Below are 22576 nucleotides of genomic sequence, written 5' to 3' on the forward strand. Positions count from 1 at the left end.
CAAGGTAACGAACGTTCGATTACCAATACCGTCGCGCGTCGGTCGACCGTGTCAATTCGTTTCAGTTAACACATCGACTAGTCGAAGATTTTAACTAGTTGATCGACTAGTTGATGAACGACATTTAACGGTCTAGTCTCGTTGATGAAAAATGCGTCGACGACCCATTCCTAAGACAAACAAATAATAAAATTTGACTTCAAGTCGTCAAAATTCTTTGACATTTCAAAGATCGATTTGTTGTTGCTACCGTCAAAAAGACAAGAAATCTAATAAAAACTATTCATCAATTGCCACTTCTGCTTGTATCTAGGCCTGTCGGAACTAGCTAATAGTAAACAGAAAAAGTTATGAAAATGACAGCTGAGGAATTTAATACTTGTCAATTTCTGTATTTTTATTTTTTAGTTGATAAATCTTTTTTTATCAAAAAATAAAATAGTTACTTATTTTTGACTCATTTATCTTTGAAATGTAAGATGTAAAAGAGTTGTGTGCTATTAAATCTAGTATTATGATATGTGATCTTAACAGAATCGCGTTCATGGCGTACTCTTACGAAAGTGCATGATTGGAAATTGTAAAAACATTCACATGTACTGAGCATAAGTATGCCCTTTCAAATGCACAAATTGCAGGATACAATTCATCTACATATTTAAGGGTGAACAGAGTGACATAAACCTCGATAAACATGGGTTCCATGCGACCATCAGGACGATTTTTATCGTTCGCTAACAACATGCAAAGAACACAGAAACAATCTGGTGAGTAATACGAAATAATAATAGAAATATACTTAATGAAACATACCCAAATTAAAACTGAAGAATTGTAGAAGAATTGTAATGAATCACAAATCCATCCCATTTCTAAATACTATTAAAATAATTAGGACTGGTCTATTGACCTCAAAACAGTCCTCCGCTTTTATTAATCACAATATTTAAACAAAATTACATATAAGCCTATGCTTATTTATATTGAAGGCAAAAAAAGGAATTGTGACTCATCTGCTAGAAATATCCTTAATATTAAAATTGGCCTTCATTTCAACGTAAATCCTAATCATTTCAATCAATAGCACATAAATTTTCTCATCAGCATCTTAGGTAAATGTTTTCACTCTTTAATATCATTTAAATAAAACATATTTTGCTAATTACCTTAAGTCTTCTTAATTACTATTATTTATATGGGAAATATTTTATTGTATTATAATTATTCATAAAACTTTTTTATTATTTATAACAGTGCCAAACAATTTTCCACAAAGTTTATCTGGTAGTGAGACAGATGTTTCCACTTCTAATGAGAACTTATCTAGAGAAGAGAGATATGTGGTCCGACATACAGCGAGGGTGGAACCTCAAGGGCAAGAAAATCAAAGCCAAAACAATAACAATAGGAATTCCTTAAAGGTAAATAAAGTGTCTACATAGATAAATATATAACAGATCTTTATTAAAAGCATATGTTAGTGTAATAACCCCATATTAGGGAAAATTAATAGTCTAATAATAACATTGATTTAATTGTTAATCTTTTAATTCATTAAAGACAAATTAATGAAATAATTACTATACTGCTTTCAGTAATTAGTAGTGACCTAGTGTGTCATAACTGTTATCACATTTATGTAATACTGGTATGCAACTTTCACTGAAAGAATGCATGTCCTTAAACTGAACTGTACCTTTCTTAAAAAGTTGATTATCTTGAATGTAAATTTTGTAAAACAAAATGTTATTACAAGGATTTAGAAATTAAATATTTTTTAATGGATTTTAAACATGATTTAATTATTACTAGCTGTGCTCCGCTCCTGTTGGTCTTAGTGAGGTGATATATAGCCTATGCCCTATAGCCTTCCTCGATGAATGGGCTATCTAAATCAGACAAGTAGTTCCCGAGATTAGCGCATTCAAACAAACAAACTCTTCAGCTTTATAATATTAGTTATATTATTTAACCTGATATTCCAACTTTACGGTACAAGCAAGGATTTTATATCATAACTAATAAATCTATCAATAATTCTTGTTAATTCTTGTTCTTATTTATGTTTCTTAGGATAGCGTTTCTGGAAGTAACCGTAACTCCCTGAAGGATTCAGTTGGTGGCAGTAACAGCAATCGAAGTTCCTTAGATGTGTCCTCTTCATCTTACAATACACTTATAATACATAATCAAGATGATTCTTGGTCGTCTAGACCTACGCCGATTCGGTAATTGTGTTATTATAATAATATTATATTCTGCATATTTTTTTTCTTTATCAACTTAATTAAAGTAAATTTATGGTAATTATTAATTACTTGTCATTAATTACTATAATACACATATTTTAGTTTGACAAATAAAACCACAATTTCGAATTCTTATGCTGATTTACTGATTGAAATTAATCATACCCTGTGGTTTCTTTAAACATTATTTTTTTTTTAGAGAACACGAACGAACCAATAGTGAAGTGAAACATTCGAACACACAATCTTCACCATACCATACGCTTAAAAAATCTGATGGTACTAAGAAGCCGAGTGGTATACCTTTACCGAAGATTCATAAACAACAAGAGGTGACTGCTAGTGCTAATTATATCGACATTGGAGGTCAAAGGATTTATACAAGCCCTCCTGATCATGGCGTTCAGGTATTTATGTTTGATTATTTCAAGCAAAACAATTTAACCTTATTTGGAAATTTGTTGTTATTATTATATGATAATATAATAATACTGTTCTGTCTGTCTGTATAGAAATTAATTTTATTTATATTTTTTTCCCATTAAAATGTAAGTATAGCTTCCACATCAACACCTGTTAAAAGCCTAAATCTACTTCTAGCATAGCCGTAAGAAAATCGTACTATTTCGTACATCCACTACACCAGCCAGTATCATCAACATTCTCCATTACAGGAAATAACAGAAATCCCCGACGACTTTCTCAACCAATCATCGGTACTAAAGCACCTAGCCAAGGAAGTGGCACAATCACCAACCCCCCGCGGGACCACTCCCCCCGCGTCACCGCACTCCCCGCGAGCACCCGTTAAAACAAGGGAGGAAAGGATAAAAGGCAAAGCTAAGGCCAAGCTCAGTAAGGAAAAATTGAACTTGTCGAGATCGCAGCCAGATTTAACTAGGTGTGTGGATTTAGTGACTATTTTTTAATATTGCGTTGCAAGTACCTACTACTACTACTACATGTTCTTCATATTTTCATTCAATTTTCGACATTAATTTTTAATACAATAAGGGCTGATTTTTCATTCCTTGGTTAAAACTTATTCATCGAATAACGTATTAAACTACCATTTTACAAACTCTTTTCTACAAATTTATTCTAATAATAATTGTCCATATATGACAGTTTACAGGTGACATTTTAAAATGTTCGTGTAAGAGCGAGCGCGCACGAGCAACTTTGTCTCCGCAACTATTTTGTCTCTCCCATCAATTTGTATGTGGAGTTGCGTCGCTACGTGCGCGCACTTTCATACTAGCCCATAGGTGGGAGAGACAAAATAGTTGCGGAGACCAAATAGTTGCGGAGACAAAGTTGCTCGTGCGCGCTCGCTCTTATACTTTATTGGACAGATTTTGAATGATTGCACGTCTAAGATTATTCATTTTACATTTTTCTTGCAGTATCGGCGTTCGCGCAGTACCAGGTGGCTCAGAGTCAAGCGGCTGGTGCAGCGGTGGCGAAGGATCTGTGGAAGAAGCTGACGATGCGTTCACAGCAGTACTGGATGCATTAGCTGCAGAGAACCACCAGCTTAAGAGGCAGTTGGCTGATGCATGTGAACGGGTGGCCAAGACATCCAAGGTGAGTTGTTTTAGAGGGAATTGCTGTGGCTGGTGTAGTGGTCAGGAGTAGTTTTGGAGAGATTTGCAATCGCTAGTGTAGTCGTGGAGATCTGTGGACGAAGCAGATGATGCGTTCATAGCTGTACTCTTTAGACAGATAGAAATAAAAAATACTGTTTTCATTATCTATTTAATTCAGCGATATTTACATGATAATAAAAAGCCGCGTGTAAGCTACACAGCTAAAATAATATTCGAATTTAGTTTGTCCATCAATTATTTTTGTAAGTAAGGCTGTACACTGACCGCTTTAAGCATTTGAGACCGACGGCTTGAAACCGCGACCGCGCGGTGAACTAAAGACATTCATTCACCGTCGTACACGGACTGCTCGAGCAGTTGCGACCGCTCAGCCGTTAACTGCTCGAGCTGCCCGTGTACGGCCGCTCTAATAAACTAATTGAAGAATCGATAAAGATATTGAAAATTAATTTGAATTTCATTAAACTTTTTAACTTTTTACGATTTTGTTAATAGCGAAATGTCATTATTTTTCGGCTCTTAAGAAAATAGTAAAAAAATCTAAAGGACTAAGTACACTTCTCTAAAACCTGATAATGATCTCACGATTACAAAACTAAAAATAATTTGGCTTATATTGCTCGTATGATCGTGTGATTCCTCGTACAACTAATTTTAATCGTGAGTAATATTTATTTTGGTTTGTAACTACGTCACATGAAGTTTGAATGAACAGCTGGGTACATTGCACTTGAATCTCGAATTGTGATTCATTCCTGTAACCTTGTACCTTTTTTGAGATGACCTCGTCAATGTGAACAATACGCTAACAGTACTTTGGAAATATTATTGAAAATGCAAATCGTTGGATTAATCAAAATTATATCTACTCAAATCAAAAATAATGTGGGCGGCATGGGCACATGAAAATGTTTATTATTGATTGCAATAATTCCAATTGTGGAATGTTGTACTTTAACTAGAACAAATTGTGTATGAAATTCTACACGCTTCGTTGTTCTTACTTATATTTTACTAGCTGACCCGACGAACTTCGTACCGCCCAGGCAATGAATGTCGAGTTACCTTTTAGTTGAACTAATATGGGCTTTGACGAACATAATATAAATGATACAAAATAAATATTAATATTAGCGATCGACGCTGATACAGTGGGTAACCATCGTTGCCTGTGATGGTCTCTGCCGTCAATTTTCGTGAATTCATTTTGGAACACTTTCTGTTGACCATGCATGGTGATTGGTGGTTGATGGTGTCACACGGTCCATGAATCATATTCGAGATTACAACATCATATCGATCTGGATCGGTTACAGGATTAGCAATCCCCGCAGATACAATGTTATCTATTTTATCTGGCTTAATTCTTAAGTCTAACGAAATTAAAATGTGTGCATGCGGCAAGCCTGATTTTTGTCATTCGATTGAATACATCTCATCCTTCATCAATCAGCGAATAATCCCAAAGATGTGTTGCATCAGTGATCGGATTTTTTGCTTGAAAACACTTGTAGTGATGTCGTGCCGATCACTTGATCTTTGTTCGGGAAGCAGCAGTTGAATAATTTCCATCCATTTTGGATAACATGTAAATGTGATGAATAGATCTGCCTGACCATAATGATAAACATATTATGTCATTGCATCTTGCGCATATTCATGCGTAGGACGTGGGCTACCTGTGTATGTTGCCGGTAAATAAGCTTCTGTGCTAATTTCATTGCGTAAATCTTCAAACACAATTTAGCTTGGTTCAACTGAATGAGTCAGGCGCTCCGCTTCGATAAAAACGGTATATGTCAACGCAATATTGTTGAAGACAAAATCGCAACATATATGATATATGTATGTAATTTTTAGAATTATTGCAATTTTCATAGATTTTTTTTAATAATAAATTGACCTTAAACCTTCTTGGTAGTTTGTTGGAACAAACACGACTTTTTTTTTACCCCATCCCCATAGCCATCCTCCCCGCAGCCATCCTCCCCACAGCCATCCTCACCACATCCATCCTCCCCACTTCCATCCTTCCCACTTCTATCCTCCCCACTCCCATCCTCCCAACCTTCATCCTCCCCTCAGCCATCCTCTCCACTCCCATCCTCCCCACTTCCATCCACCCCACTTCCTTCCTCCCCACATCCATCCTCCCCACTTCCATCCTCCCCACAGCCATCCTCCCCACTTCCATCCTCCCCACAGCCATCCTCCCCACTCCCATCCTCCCCACCTTCATCCTCCCCTCAGCCATCCTGCCCACTCCCATCCTCCCCACCTTCATCCTCCCTTCAGCCATCCTCCCCACAGCCATCCTCCCCACCTTCATCCTCCCCTCAGCCATCCTCCCCACTTTCCTCCTCCCCACTCCCACCCTCCCCACCTTCATCCTCCCTTCAGCCATCCTCCCACCTTCATCCTCCCCACTCCTATCCTCCCACCTTCATCCTTCCCACTCTCATCCTCCACAAACGAAATTTTTTTTCCTTAAGCCATCCTCCCCACTCCCATCCTCCCCACAGCCATCCTCCCCACAAAAAGCATATAATATGTAACCTGAAACAACCATGTCGATATACGTCATCTTCTGAATAGGATTATAATCAATTTTCCCCCGTCCGCGTCGTCCAATCGGTTTCTTTTCATCCTCCTAAAAGAAATTGCCCAGTTTTTATCATTAACTTCGTACCGCCCAGTCAATGAATATAGTGTTTAATTTTTACTTAAACTAATTTAGGTTTTGATGAATGTAATACAATGATAGAAAATAAATATTAATATATATATGTATTAATTTATATAGAATAGTATTTTATTACGATGAAACACATAGAAAAACAATAATTATAGGTCTACCAGAATCTGATGGCATATTTATATTTAAAAAATAAAAGATTTTCATGTGGCAACTTTATTTGACAACTATCAAATTGGTTGTCAAATTATTTGTGTTGATGATTAATTTTTAGGATTTTGTCTTCAAAATCTTCAAAATGTCGATAAAACCGCTGCGATCACAAGCAAGAGGTGTTGTTTACAATGTGTATAGAAAAATATTCGATGAAGAAGGGTCAAACACATCACAATTTTCAATTTTTATGTGCGTGAAAGATTTTATTGCTAAGTTGGACTTACCCGTTTTGAGACTTTAAATTAAAATTGTTATAAATAGGTATATAATATTGTTTGTTGATTAAAATATAATTTTATGAAAACTTATAACAGGAGTTTCCAATTTGGCTATTTGTCAAGTCCAAGGTGTACAAATCAATTTTATAATGTTTTTTTTTTTTTTTTTTATTCAAAAACTGTTCAGGCATTTGACCGCGATCTCGCCTGATGTTAAGCGCAGATGCGGTCCATTTGGTTAGCATGCCTGATCAGAGAGGTATAGCCTATTCACTCTTTTCTTAAATAAATCCAAATTGTACTCATTGGGAAACACAGCAGGAGGAAGGGAATTCCACTCCTTCGCAGTTTTGATCAGAAAAGTGTTTTGATAACGCTTGGTGCGCACTCGAGGGATGTCAACCACGAAGGGGTGGAAACCGGCCGTTCGTCGCGAAGTTCTTAAGTGGAAAGGAGAAGGCGGTACAAGGCTGTGCAGCTCGGATCCGCATTCGCCGAAGTGAAGCCTATAGAAGACCGATAGGCAAGCTATTTTTCTTCGGTGCTCAAGAGTAAGGAGCTTCTTCTTTAGCAGACTTGTGTGTTAATACTAACGAAAATAAACATGATTCTATTTTATTATTGTTTTATTTTATAAAAAATTATAAACAATCGTTAAATAAAGTAACTAAGTTTTGATCTGCATTATCATTACATCCATATTTTCACATGCCATAATGATATTATATATTCAAATATAGGTATGTGTAAATACATAATATTATGTATTCAAAATACCTTTAGAAAAGTAATATACGTATATTAAACATGTAATAAGTACCTACATAATATTACGTGGATATCTCATTATTAAATACAGTATTATCCACTTGTGTAATATAACTAATGATATTGAGGACAAAATAAAAAATACGCAGTATCAAGATCGTTCAGTCCATTTTCCCTAGGGTTGCACACTCAAAATTTTGATTTCCCTAATTGCCATCAGATTCTGGTTTACCTATACTCTATTACCTCAAACATGTGTCAGAGAAAAATTATTGAATTAAACTATGTTGTACAGCCTGAGATACAGTCGGCTTATCTCTTTTCATTCTTTAACTGCAATTGTCGATCACAAAATCGTTTCTTTTCACTTTAGTTGTGATAGTTCTTCCACTATCATCCGGCGATCGACGCTGATACAGTGGGTAACCATCGTTGCCAGTGATGTCTCTGCCGTCAATTTCGTTTTGGAACACTTGCTGTCGACCAAGGGTGTGTACCCTGCTTGGTCACACACCCTGACCAAGTGTGGTCCCCCTGCCTGGGTGATTGGCATCAACAGCCAAGGCAGGGTGATTGGCTGTTGATGGTGCCCCACGGTCCATGAATCATATTCGTGATTGACAACATCATGTCAGTCAGGATCGGTTTCAGGATTAGCAATCCCCGCACATACAATGTCATCTATTTTATCTGGCCAAACAAGTCAATAACTGTGTTAAAAACAACCGACTTCAAACTTGCACTTGCAACATTTACAAATACAGACAAAAATGCTCATAAAATAAAAACTACTGGGCCTATCCGAATAAAATTTTTATGGGACCAATTCGACACCATCCCGCATCGAACAAAAAAAGAATCACGTAAATCGGTTCAGAAACCACGGAGTAATCGGTGTACATACATTAAAAAAAAAAAAACATACCGGCCGAATTGATAACCTCCTCCTTTTTTTGAAGTCGGTTAATAATTTCCACTAACAATTAAATTGTGTGCATGTGGCAAGTCTGATTTTTGCCATTCGATTAAATACATCCATCATTGAATAATCCCAAAGATCTTGCTTTAATGTAACTCATCAGTGATCAGATCTTTTGCTTGAAAACACGTGTGGGTGTGGGTGATGTCGTGCCGATCACTTGATCTTTGTCTGGGAAGCAGCAATTGAATAATTTCCATCCATTTCGGATTACAGTAAATGTAATTAATAGATATGGCATACTTTATGTACACGAACCAATAGTAAAATATCATCTATTTGTCTACAGTTGGAAGAAGAAGTAGAAAAAGTCCGCACAGCGCATGAAGAACTAGTGGGGTCTTGTGAGCGACGTGAGCGACTTGAGCGCGCTGCGCGTGTGCGTCTTCAGGCAGATTGTCGCCGCTTGCATGAGCTGAACCGTGCGCTCAAGCATCAGGTACGTGTGGATCGTGCTTTATAGGGATTGACTATGTGGTGTGTGGACGAAACTTTATGTGGTCTGGCTGTTTATTGTGTATGAACAAAGCTTACTCGCAGAAACATAATTGAGATTAATTTTTGCTGAGTTTTAATTTTTAAAGTAATAGATGAGGGTACTTATAAAAGCATTCAAACAAGTGTTTGTATTTTATATTTTAACACTTAATTTTACATGAATACGAAGTATTGGATGAAAATAAATTTATATTTAAATTCATAGTTGTTTGAATTCTTATATATTTTGTCGAATTACGCTTTTAGGTGGAACTCCTGTCACAAGGCGTGCGCACAGATGGCGACAGCAACAGCGAGGCGCTGCGGAAAGAATTGCAGAACAGGGAGATGCTTATCGCACAACTCATCACACAAAGTATGTCCTTAATTATTTTCTCTTATTAATGAACAATATCTGTTTTGATATGAGTTATTTTTCACTTTGCAGAAACAGATTTTTTTCGGAATAAATGAGCATTATATTTTTGCGTACCCTATATTCGTATTTAATGCATTAAATATTTTTTGCTTTTGGAAGTAATTTTTTTTTCGAAAATTACTGCAACGTTTTTTTAACTTTTGAAATTCATGTAATTTTTCTCTGTTTTGTTATTCATTAAATAGTTGTTTCTTTTTTTACAGATAAAGAGTTGGCATGTGCGAAAGAGAGGCAAGAGATAGAGATGTCTGCTCAACGAGCGACGCTACAAGAGCAGCGCACACACATCGACATACTGGACACTGCTCTAACTAACGCGCAGGCTAACGTCGTGCGCCTAGAGGAAGAGGTTAGATTTATAGTTTTTTATTAAGTTCAATCAATTTATTATTAGCCTTTTGTTTTTAGCTCCGAATAAACGTGTTCTTTGATATAAAAGAAACACGTTTATATGCAACCATTTGTGCGCGAGACAGATTCGAATTTGGCCATTTTTTTTCCTGAAACAAAAACAATTTTTTTCTAGAATGTGTGTAGCTTTTTTGTGTTTGGAGTCATAACTTTCGCCAATGTTTCGGTAAATTTAAAAAAAATTTTTTTGTATTAATTTGGAATTATTACTATTGACGATTTTTCAGGATTTTTTCAAAACATCAAAGATTTCCATAAAACATAGTTAAATATAATATTTGGTGTTAGTGCCGGCACGCGAGCGGGTACGTGGAGCGCGTGATGGGGCTGCAGCGCGCACTCGCGTCGCTGCAGCAGGCGTCCGACCGCCGCGAGCACACCGAGCGCAAGCTGCGCGCGCAGCTCGAGAAGGAGCTGCAGACGCTGCGGTGAGCGGGTTTACTAGATGTATTTAGTGAAATTGTTATTTATTTGTGTAAGATGATGAGTTTGAATGAGCTAATCGTATAAAGTTCTGGTTCCATTTTTTTTTAATTAAGTTTGGTGCCAACGTGCAAGTTCATGTGTACGTGCATAGTGATACACTTTTATTGCTGTTTCATTTTTTTGTAGTATTCGTATTCTTTTGTGTTATTCGTATGTGTTTTCTTTTTACTTTGTTTTGTGTCACATTGTTTCGTCAAATAAATGTTTTTCTTACTTTTTTACTGTACTATGTGATTACATGGTCGTAATAAAAGCAAGTATCCGGTGTGCATTTTGATTTGTAGCGTGTCGGGTGGCGTGCCGCGTGTAGTAGTTAAATCGATATAATATGTTGTGTATGTTGTGCAGCAAGCGCGAGTGCACGTGCGGCGGGTCGGCGGGCGGCGGGTCGGGCGGGCCGGCGGGCGGCGAGCAGGCCGAGCTGCGGCGGCAGCTGCGCGAGCGCGACGAGCGGCTGCTGGCGCTGGAGGGCGAGTGCGCCAAGTGGGAGCAGCGCTACCTGGAGGAGGCCGCGCTGCGCCAGGCCGCCGTGTCCGCCGCCTCCATACCCAAGTGAGTGCACCCCATGTACTGATAAAGGCCGCTTGTACAGCTTGAAGCCGCGACCGCGCGGTGAACTAAAGACATTCATTCACTGCCGTACACGGGTGCTCGAGCCGTCGCGACCGCTTCAAGCCGTCGACTTGCGCGGGTTGTAGCGACAGCTCGAGCAGTCAACGACCGACCGCTCGAGCAGTCCGTGTACGTCGCTCAGCCGTTAACTGCTCGAGCTGCCCGTGTACGTCGCTCAGCCGTTAACTGCTCGAGCTGCCCGTGTACGTCGCTCAGCCGTTAACTGCTCGAGCTGCCCGTGTACGTCGCTCAGCCGTTAACTGCTCGAGCTGCCCGTGTACGTCGCTCAGCCGTTAACTGCTCGAGCTGCCCGTGTACGGCCGCTCTAAGGTGGGTTCACACGCAGCGTATCTCGCTAAGCGACTCGCCCGTTCTATTGGTAGCTCCGGCTTTGCGTGTGCGCATAACTCTACGTAGAGCAGGATAATCACATTCGTCATTAGTCCTGCGAGCTGGAGCGTAATGCACAGTGTACACAGAAATGAATGCACATTAGTTCAATATGCGAGAGATAAATAGTACAAAATCAGGTGAATTCAGTAGGTATAAATTTCAAACAGAAAACTGTGAGTGTTGGTGACATAAGAATTCCAATGAAATAAATTTTAATTTTATTATTTAGATTATATGCCAATACTTTTTATACAGTTGCAAAATTGTTAGAACAATCTTTCATTGATTGTTCATCAGTTGTACATATAAGTGGATAGAAATAAGGCTACATTCAATTTTAAATATAAAGTGTATTTATAATTGTATCTATAATTCTTATAAAATAATCAACAACAGAGATGCAAAAATAGCGGCATTGGAAAAGACGTCAGCGGAGTCAGAACGGTTGATGGCTGAAGTGCGCAGCGAAAAGATACGGCACATGGACGAACTTCACTCCGCACAGAAGAAAGTCGCTGATCTTGAAAGCAGGTTTGTATTCAAATATTTGAATAATCTGTTGGTATTTTGGATAATTATTGACTATTATTCTTGGATAATTATTAATGTATCATAATTCATGAACCAGTAGCTAGGCAAAATAACATTTTAAACTTAAAACTAGACTACCATTTTGTTCATATTTCAATTTTTAAAACAAAATTGAGAGCAATCTTGAACACGCGTTGAATATTTTTTACGGTCCTTCGAGTCAGTTTCGCTATAGATCTGTTATTTTTTATTCTTTGTTTGATTTCCCTTTTTTTTCTAGGGTAAAGGAGTTGGAGTCGAAGGTAGCTGAACGTGACGCAATGATCAAAGTTCTGCAGAAACATACTAGCAGTGCTTCACTGAGGAACAACTCAAGCCGGGAAGAATTGGGTATGGCTACAATGGCTATTTGTGGTAGGATAAATTATACTTTTTTCATATAGTATCATGTCACATGTGACAATGGAGTGAATTTTTTCAAGAAACAGATGAACAGAACTTTCCATTTGTTTTTCTTAGAATGGTTTATAAAATACAATCACATTTTTATATCATAAACAAAAATTCTCATTTGGTTAGTCTCTGGGCATTCAATTTTTAATGATTTGATATGATTTTTGAATTTGAGTCAAATATAGTATAAATACATGTTATGTAAAAAACGGACAAATTATATGTAAAGAATAGCTGTTGCCCGCAGCTTCGCTTGCGTGGAAAAGATAAATTTTCATGGTATATGTTGTCATCCCCTATTTTACTCTTTTAGGGAATTAATTTTCTAAAATCCTTTCTTAGGGGACGCCTACGTTATGACATCTACCTGCATGCCAAATATCAGCCCGATACGTCCAGTGGTTTGGGTTGTGCGTTGATAGATCACTATATCAGTCACCTTTGAGTTTTATATGTAACTAGCTGTTGCCCGCAGCTTCGCCTGCGTGGAAAAGAAAAATTTTCATGGTATTAATTTTCATCCCTATTTTATCACCTTGGGGGTAGAATTGATCAAAATCCTTTCTTAGGGGACGCCTACGTTATGAAATCTACCTGCATACCAAATTTCAGTCCGATACGTCCAGTGGTTTGGGCTGTGCGTTGATAGATCACTATATCAGTCACCTTTGAGTTTTTTTATTTATTTATTTGACACTTCATTACACACATTATTTTATAAAATATAAAAGTAAATAATAAATCTCAAAGTTACAGCTTTAATATGTGTAACGGGGCGGCCTTATCACTTCAGAGTGATCTCTACCAGGCGACCCCTCAGGCAAAGGACAAGTGTTTGCTGTATAAAGGGAGGCATCAAAATTTATTAAAAAAAAAAAAAAAACTAAACAATATTTTACAAACATACATATTACTATAATTAATAATAGTTAAATAGTTTTATATATATAAAGAAGATAAATAAATATAACCATTATTTCCAGTGGGTTTATCATCTGGCGCGTCGTTCTCGAGCACGGAGGGTGTGAGCGGTGCGGGTGTTTCGGGCGCGCGGTACAGACACTTAGCACGGCGTAATTATTCACCGCACAATGATAATGGCAGCGGTAAGTTCTTTGCTACTACTTAACCGGAAGCTCTATGGGGCTATTCGTTTATTTATATATGTACTAGATTTCCGCCCGCGGATTTGCTCGCGTTTAAAGAAAAACCCGAATAGTTGCCGTTCCTGGGGGATAAAAATTAGCCTACCTATGTCTTATTCGGAAAGCAGTATCTATGGAGAAGAACCGGCAAGAAACTCCATAGTTGCTCTTTTGCTCATAGTTGATCATTTCAGTATTACAATTTAATTTTACAAAATATGTAACTGTATAGATATTATCATAATATGCCAAAGAACTGTCCTGTGGTTTTAACGCGACAACCCTCCATGGGCTTTTATCTTCCATATATTCCTTAATGCTGTATCGGTTCAGGAGAGTCAATATTAGGTTTCCTCTATCTGTTCCTACAGGTTGTGGCTTCGACAGCACCTCTCTCCGTCTGGAGGAACAGTTAGCAGCGCTAGAATCTCGCCTCGAGCGTCCCCCCGTACCCGCCGTGAGTTTCCTGCCGCAGGACGCCGCCCGCCTTCCCACACACTCGACACACTCAACACACTCACCACACTCACACTCACCTCACTCAACACACTCGCCTCACTCAACACACTCATCACATTCAACGCACTCGCCACACCCCTCGCACTCCCCCCACTCCTCGCATTCCCCGCACTCCTCGCCGCACGCTTCGTACTATTGAGCGGAGCAGCTTTGATTAACAATATAGGGACATTATAGGAGTAAAATTTGGAGCGTAAAGAAAAGTAAAGTAAAAATAATTAAATGCAGAACTATTTCTGTATATTCATTTTTTACAGATACAGATTCAGCAGTAGAAATATTATATCACTGCCGCTGGATTCTCTTTTTAATAGTCTCAATTTTGTTCCCTTGTTTGTTGTTAATCAAATTTCCTAGTAATGACTGATATTTGTGTACATACATGTGTACCTAATTATCAGTTAGATGAGCCTACCCTTACATACAAAAGCGGCTGTTTTATATGTCGCAACCAGCTAGCTTTATCAGCCGTTTAATTAACGGCCTGAATAATAACCAGCCATATCTTTATAATCATTTAATTAAAGGGCGGATAAATCGAGATGGATGCGACATAATAATTATAAATTGTACTGATTGAAATTGGAATGAATAACAATTGCGGTCACACTAACTTTCTCTATAGAAAATATTGCTGACTGCCATTTCCAAGTGCGAAAGTATTTCTTTTTTTCTAAAAGTCATACGTTTTTGGAGATATATAAAAAATAGGTCAAATAACGCATAGAAAAAGAGGGCGTGTAAGATGAGTTTAAAATTTGAATATTAAGTCATTGTTTAATTGTACAATAATTGATGTACAACATAATATATTTTATGGTAAAATATTTTTAAGAATTGCTGCTATAATAGAATATACACTATTGAACTATGAAATACGCAAAACAAACTTTGCCCACTAATAATGCTTACTATGCGATCCAACTAAGAATAGGAACGCAAGATTAAAAAATACCAAAATCGTAGCCTACGAGTATCGCGTCATGACGCGTTCTTAAAATTTTAATCGAAGATAACAACAAATTTGTATACAAACATTATTTCTAACTTAGATCATTCGTTAGAACGTCACAAAATGGCGCTGAATAAACCCTATTCTTAGTTGAATCGCACAGTAGATGATTTGTGTAGTGTGTGCTATCTAACCTATTACACACATTCCATTTGAGAACATCACAACACATTCCTGAAATAGTATTGCAATATTTATAAATTTCCTAGTTAATATTAACTTGCCTTATAGTCTGTATAAGATTAAAACTTTATTCCTGAGTCAACGTGTCTCGAAAAAATATACTCTGTGCCTTATCTGGTGCCTTGATATTAATAAACTGGTGCCAATCAAAATCTACGTTTAGGAATCTCTAAAATTCATAAGAAATTTGACTCCACTAGTCGTAACGGTAATTAAGTTAGTATAAAAATGTAACCCCTTGTTGTAATTTGTAGGCATTGGTCACAAAAATATGCCAAAGTTAGTGTAAGAACTGTTCGTGTCGCAGCTATGTTTATTTGTAAGAAGTATGAATAAATTGTCGAATGTTTGGAAAAAAGTGTATTTTTCAATATTGAAACTTTTTGGGTACTATAACCGCTACCAAATAATTTCTGCTATAGAAAAGGTGTTAAGTTGATTTGGTCTTGTTTTATGAGTAAACTATTAAAAATGGATGTATTTTTTTATTAGTTTTTTTTTAAACAACATGTCTGTGACATTAACATAGCGACTGTAAAGAGCGGTATTTGGGATAGATTAAGAAAAATGTTTATTTTCGTATTTATTTTAGAAGTAATCAGTAAGTGTTGTAACTTTCTTAGAGGCCTTAGATGGTAAGACTGTCCAAATCTGAACTTTATATACCTTGTTGTTAAAATATTGTTAATTATCTATGTTATCTTTGGTAAAAGATGAATTTTAGATTATACAATTGGCATATTTACATTGTACAAATTTACGGCTATCCACATATACAATTCATTCCGAGGCTTATTTTAAGGCTATTCTTAAGAATGTGTACGCTGACTTATCCTAATTTAATATTTTGTATTCGCTTTATTTTAGATAGAGCATGTTCTTGAATAAAAACATGTTTTGTTTGTTGTGGTTTTAATGATTGACCTAATATTTAGTGGCTTTTCAGCTTCATATGAATAACAATTGCCGGCTCAAAGTTATTACGAAATATATTTTCTAAAATACTGGGATCTCCAGGAAACTTTACCAAAAAATGTGACAATTTTGAACCTGATTGATCCCTGATGTTATTTGAGTGAGTGATTAGCTGTTAACTATAGGAGCTTTGTGTTGTGTGAACAATTTTAACAGCGTGTTTTGTTTTAATAATATATGTAGTACAAAATATTCGTATACACTTAGGAATAGATTCAAAGCAATTCTATAACAAATTTAGATTCCATAGACATTTTTTCAAGAGCAAGAAGTCCTTTAGTGTAAATAAAAGGAACAAGTTCTTTCACAAAAAAATACTCAATTACGAGGTTTATTCTTCTTTCTATTACCACATGGTCTAATTACATCTATAATGGTTCGAAACCTGTGTCCGAAACTGAGGAGGCTATGGACCTCTTTTGTATTAAATAATAAAAAAATCTTGTTAATTAGAGGTCGAGGGAGCGCCGAATAATAAAGACATCCGTTTAACAAAATATTTATTACACAATATACTTGTGCATAATAAACTAGTGCTATTCAAAGCAAAACACAAAATAAGGATCGGGAATATTACAATTAGAATCTATATAGGTAAACCAGAATCTGATGGCAATGAGGGAAATCAAAATTTTGAGTGTGCAACCCTAGGGAAAATGGACTGAACGATCTTGATACTGCTTATTTTTTATTTTATCCTCAACATCATTACTCACATTACATAAGTGGACAATACTGTACTTAATAATGAGATATCCACTTAATATTATGTAGGTACATACTTACATGTATAATATACAATTATACAAATTACTATTATACAGGTAATTACATAATATTATTTACACATACCTATATTTGTATATTCATTACCAGTATGCCATGTGAAAATATCGTTATAATGATAATGTAGATCAAAACTGCTTATAATTTTTTATAAAATAAAATAAAAATAAAATAAAATTATGTTTATTTTCGTAAGTATTAACAGATACACATTATAAAATTGACTTGGACAGCTTGGACTTGACGAATAGCCGTAACTCCTGTAATAAGTTTTCATAAAATTATATTCTAATCAACAAACAATATTATAGTTACCTACATATAATATTTTTTAATTTATAGTATCAAAACGGGTAAGTCCAATTTACCAATAAAATGTTCAAAATTGAAAATTGTGATGTGTTTGACCCTTCTTCATCGAATGTTTTTCTATACACATTATAAACAACACCTCTTGCTTGTGATCGCAGCGGCTTTTTCGACATTTTCGAAGATTTTTTAGACAAAATCCTAAAAATTATTCATCAACTGCAAAAAAGACAAATAATTTGACATCCAATTTGATAGTTGTCAAATAAGTTGCCACATAAAAATCTTTTATTTCTTAAATATAAATTTGCCATCAGATTCTGGTAGACCTATAGTTGTAAGAACTGTAAACTTTTTGGATTGTGTTTTAAAGGGTGAGTATTATTTTTAAAATATTTAACAATTTAGCTTTTATTAACGTGTTTGTAATGTGTTTATAAATTAACATTAATTTGAAATTTAATTAAAAACAAACACTACACATTAAAAGTTACATATTAGATATAATTTAATCTTTATGCTTAACACAGTAAATTTTATTCAGTACCTAAACAAACAATAGGTAACATCTATTATGTTATTGTAACCACACATACCCGCATACAATAGTTTATGAGTCGTTTTCAAAATAATTGTACATTACCACAAAATGTTTGTCCCCCTAAAAAATCTTCGAAAAAAATATGGTTACGACTGAAATAAATCATTGTTAACGTTTTACAGACTAAACTTAAGCATACTGCATATCATTTCTGATAAAAAGCAATGAATTGCGATTCAAATTCTTACATAAATTTAATGTGAAAATAAAGTAACAAAAAGAGCTCCATACATTTTTTTATTGTCCCCTATGTGGACGACAATTAAAACCAATATTTTTATCAGAATTTTTGTATGAAACTTCCTATTTTTTTGTATCATAATTAAAAAGCAATGTTTGAAGTGTTATATCTGATAGATTAAACTATTTAAATTACCTTAAATAAACGAAGAATTACATATTATAAAAATGTCCCTATCAATCGTTACAATTTCGTGACACTGATTTATTGACATAATTAACCAACTTCTTGTATCACAAAGAAGAGGAATCTAACTCTAATCATTGGCAACACTGGTCAGGTCACGAAAAGTAATGTCACATTAACGCGCCGCCATTTTGTTCGTCGTCCAGACATGGAAGAAGTCCAGTAGTGTGCTGTGCAAAAAATTTAGTTACAATTTCCTAACGACGCATTCTCAACAAAAGTAAGTACATTTTGAAGAATTCACCTACCGCAATTGTAATATACTTAAATTATGACTAGAGTAATAGATTACACTTTCAATCTAATGGTAAATGTGATTATGTTTTGTGTAAAAGTATTTTTTAGGTTATTTTTTACATGTTACTGACGAACAATTTCTTGACATTTACTGACGTCAGTAAATTGTAGACGGTAAAGCTGTGGTCTCATGTGTAAAGTATGAAAATAAGATATTAAAATGTGTGTTAAATTAATGTAACGAATAAAAATAAAGGAGAAAAACAATAAATCTCTCAAGATTATTTTTTTGTAACTACAGGCCATACTTTTTTAAACCATGATGTAGGGTTAGTAAAGTCGGGCTTAGGGACTTGACTTTTCCTGGGATCTGATAATTTTTTTATAGTGAAAGCGGATCAGTGAGTCTTGGCCTCCAATTTTACAAGTGGTTTCTGATGGGATAACGCTTGCCTTATTGCATTTAGTGTTGATCGCTTTTCCACCCACACGAGTGATGCTTTTTTGTTTTTATTTTTATTCAAAATACATATATCCAACAGTTTTTTTTAGTTTCAGAATGCCGCTAACCGGTGCCGAACGGCAAAAAAATACATTGAAAAACTAAAAAAGCAAAACCCTGAAAAATATGAAAAGAAAAGGAAAAAACACCTCGAGAAAGTGAAACAAAGACAAAGAAAAATATCAGATCTTAATGACAGTGAAAAAGAAGCTCGAAGACAAAAATGGAAAGAAGCTAATGATAGAAGAAAAGAAAAGGAAAAGCAAACAGAGAATTATAAAAATTGATTGTTTGTTGATTATTTTGTAACTAAAAATATATATTTTTTTTAACTAGTGACTTCTTACTTTTTTATATGTAATATTACCTTATTCTGAATACAGCCTTACTTTTACAACTTCCTGACATTTCCTAACGAAACAGTTTACTGACAATTTCGTGACGTACAAATATTTTGAAAATGACCCTTATAATGGTTAAATTTGACAATACATCACAAACTGGGTCAAAGCCAGATCAATCTTTTCAAGGTCTCTATCTATCCCGTTACAATAAAGGTGTTATCCCATAGCGTGGTTTATGCTGTTTCCCCGGGTTGAGTAATGTGGGAGCTCGAGCTGGTAACGGTCGTGGTGAAGAAGCATTGTTGTTAGAACGACAAGGCCGCGCGTCGCAACAGACGCGCTCGTCTAGCCTCCCCCCGCCCCCGTCCGCTCTGCCGCGCCCGCCGAGGAAACCGTCTACAAGGAACACTAGATATGATCGGTTGGAACATAGAGATGCTAGGAAAGTAAGTAGACGATGTACTGGAGTAAAGTTTTTGGTAAAAATATTGATGATTATGTGTGTAGGGTTCTTTTGGAAACATGAATGTCTAACTAAAAGCTAGCAGATTCATTTCTGACGATAAGATTGAACTAGTAAGTATAGTATATTATCTGGAACATAAGTATTGTTTTGTAGAAAGAAAATATATTGCAAATCTATCCTCTATAAATTAGAGAAAATTGCAATAGAAAATTTATATCCATTGAAATTTACTCGTGTTACTCGAAAGAAAGGCAACTGCGCCGGTTATTTGCTTCGTGATTGCGTTATTGATTATCCTATTATTGAAGTGGATAAGTTATGTTCTCTAATTTGACGTAAATTAACCCTTACGTCGGTAAAGTACCGTGACTTAGCTTCATTAGAAAGGTCTTATAATGTTGTTTATCGATAATGAAACACGATTGTGGAGTACAAATTTTTATTACAGGACTCTGATGGATCGGGTTCGATAGCTTCCACGGCGTCTAGAAGTTCCCCTTTGCCATACGACACTGTTCGTAAATTGCCTTCCGTGCCTACATCAGCCTCATTGCCAGCGGCTGAATCGAGAGAGTCCCTCGTTCGACCACGAGACTCCAGCCTGCCCTCTCCGTCCAAACTAGCCGTGTATGCTGCAGCAAGACGTCGCTCTGCTGAATCGGCGAAAGACAATAAACGAACACATCACTATCGTATTCAATTTTAAGCAATTTTGAAATGACCGTAGACTAGTTCTATTTAAGGACGTTGAAACCTTTAGCCTATAAATATCTTAAATCAATAATTGATACTGTATCGGGGTTGCAGGCGTCAGGCGTGTCATATGTAAGCAATAGCCAGTGTGTTGTGGTTTTCGCTGAGGTGTAAACAATACTTCTGTTATACGTAAATATATATGTGTGATTACTAGTTACTAGATATAAGGTTTTAACAAAGTTTGTCAAAAAACTATCTAACGGATTCGGTTAAATAGAAAGATGTAGGTTTTAATTACTTATCGAATTATTGATGTTTGGTTCAACTAGGTACTAATAATTCAATTTCAAATAAAACATTGATGGTTTATGTAATCGGAACTAATTAAAATTAGTTTTCTGTATTACCAATAGCTACAATGTTTTTAGTCATTCTAAAACTACGATAGCTGAATCTTAGTTGATTCAAGGGCAATGATTTAAATGACATATTTTATTAGGTGAAAAGCGAATTTAAGGCTCATTAATATTAATAGAAGCAAATAATTCTGTTGGTCCGTTGTATTTTTCCCACCGGAAGTAGTTAGTGCGCAGTGTAAGTTTGCTCTGAATTATTACCATTTGTACAATATATTACGATATCTCCACTTTTGCCAACTATTGTTACTATGTGATTAAATTGTGTGATCCCTTTCGACTTTGTGTGTCGTTGCATCTATTTCGGAACGAAATTGCTTGTATTACGATTGCATCGATTCGATCGATTGATAGCATTTTTATAGCTAACGTGTTTTTATAATGTGTGAATTGTAACCAGTAGATTTATATTACAAATAATTACATCTCGGTTTTCGAAATTAATATTTAGAAAAAATTGTTTTTAGAGTGTTTTATTGTTTGTTTTTTGACTATTTTTACTTGTTAAGTTATAAGAGATAATTGTTAAATTTTATTCAAAATTATATCTATGAAAATGAAGTATCTTTAATAAATTATAATTCATAGGAAATACCTAAAGTCTAAACAAGGCCGCAGCATTATCATTTTATAGGTGCAAATGAATTCCATGGTATATTTAATAATATAGAATACCTGCTAAAACATTGTAACGTATTGAATCTTTTAAATCCGAGTTATCATTCCGATTGAATTAAAACATACCAACTAGCTATGTGTTTTATTTGCGACTAATCCCTATCTACTATTAAATTATTATCACAGTTACTTTAAGGGTGCTATAACAGATTTTTAGCAAAAACCGCTATTTTACGGTACAATTTTAACTCAAAGCACTTACACGTGAGAACAAAGTAATATCTTAATTTAAAGATAATATATTCAGTTCTACGATAATCTTATAAAAATTGTACGACGTCATACAAAATTGTCGCTGAAATACGATTTTCCCAGCACAATGATGGCATAAAATGCAAAAAAATGGGGTCTAAACCGGTACACTTTTAAGAAAATTAAAAGCCTAATCTATATTCTTACCTATAAATTATTGAGGGATATATAGTCCTTTATAGATTGTGATAATTTTTTTGTATCTAAATCAAAATTTTATTTCAATTATTAGCTAAATTAAAAATACTTGTCGATTTCTTCATACATTTTGCTCTCGCGGGTCGTCAGACCGCGCTCAGAAGCGCTCTTGGAAGGACGGGTGTATCGCTCCTCGTCCCAAAAATAAAAACGAATTAGAAAAAGATTATTGTGCGTATACTGCCGTTTTCGTGATTTGAAATATTTGATACTTTATAAGAGTAAACTGTATAAGTTTCATATTCCAATTATTTGTAATTTAAAATTATGTTTTAAAAATTATGTTGACTGAG

The 22576-nt window shown here is 35.5% G+C and overlaps 1 protein-coding gene across 2 annotated transcripts; it reads left to right on the forward strand.

Annotated features, from left to right (window-relative positions):
• Positions 1–343: 343 nt before the first annotated feature.
• Positions 344–21580, forward strand: LOC149485355 (uncharacterized). Of its 2 annotated transcripts, XM_089700186.1 has the most exons (17): positions 344–767; positions 1255–1421; positions 2074–2228; positions 2449–2656; positions 2924–3150; positions 3656–3836; positions 9025–9174; positions 9480–9588; positions 9855–10000; positions 10351–10490; positions 10897–11100; positions 11950–12084; positions 12365–12474; positions 13521–13643; positions 14054–14139; positions 19805–20023; positions 20492–21580. In XM_089700186.1, the coding sequence occupies exons 1-17, from the start codon at positions 695–697 to the stop codon at positions 20747–20749; spliced, it is 2691 nt and encodes an 896-aa protein (XP_089556312.1). In that variant the 5' UTR covers positions 344–694; the 3' UTR covers positions 20750–21580. The 2 variants fall into 2 exon arrangements, with proteins under 2 accessions (XP_089556312.1, XP_089556311.1); XM_089700185.1 differs by lacking the exons at positions 19805–20023; positions 20492–21580 and having other exon boundaries at positions 374–474; positions 639–767; positions 14054–16298.
• The last annotated feature ends 996 nt before the right edge of the window (positions 21581–22576 follow it).

Source organism: Colias philodice, chromosome 10 (assembly GCF_061535455.1).
Source record: "Colias philodice isolate Cphi_HAF_F1 chromosome 10, ilColPhil1 Martin Lab GWU primary, whole genome shotgun sequence".
Classification (NCBI taxonomy): Eukaryota; Metazoa; Arthropoda; class Insecta; order Lepidoptera; family Pieridae; genus Colias; species Colias philodice.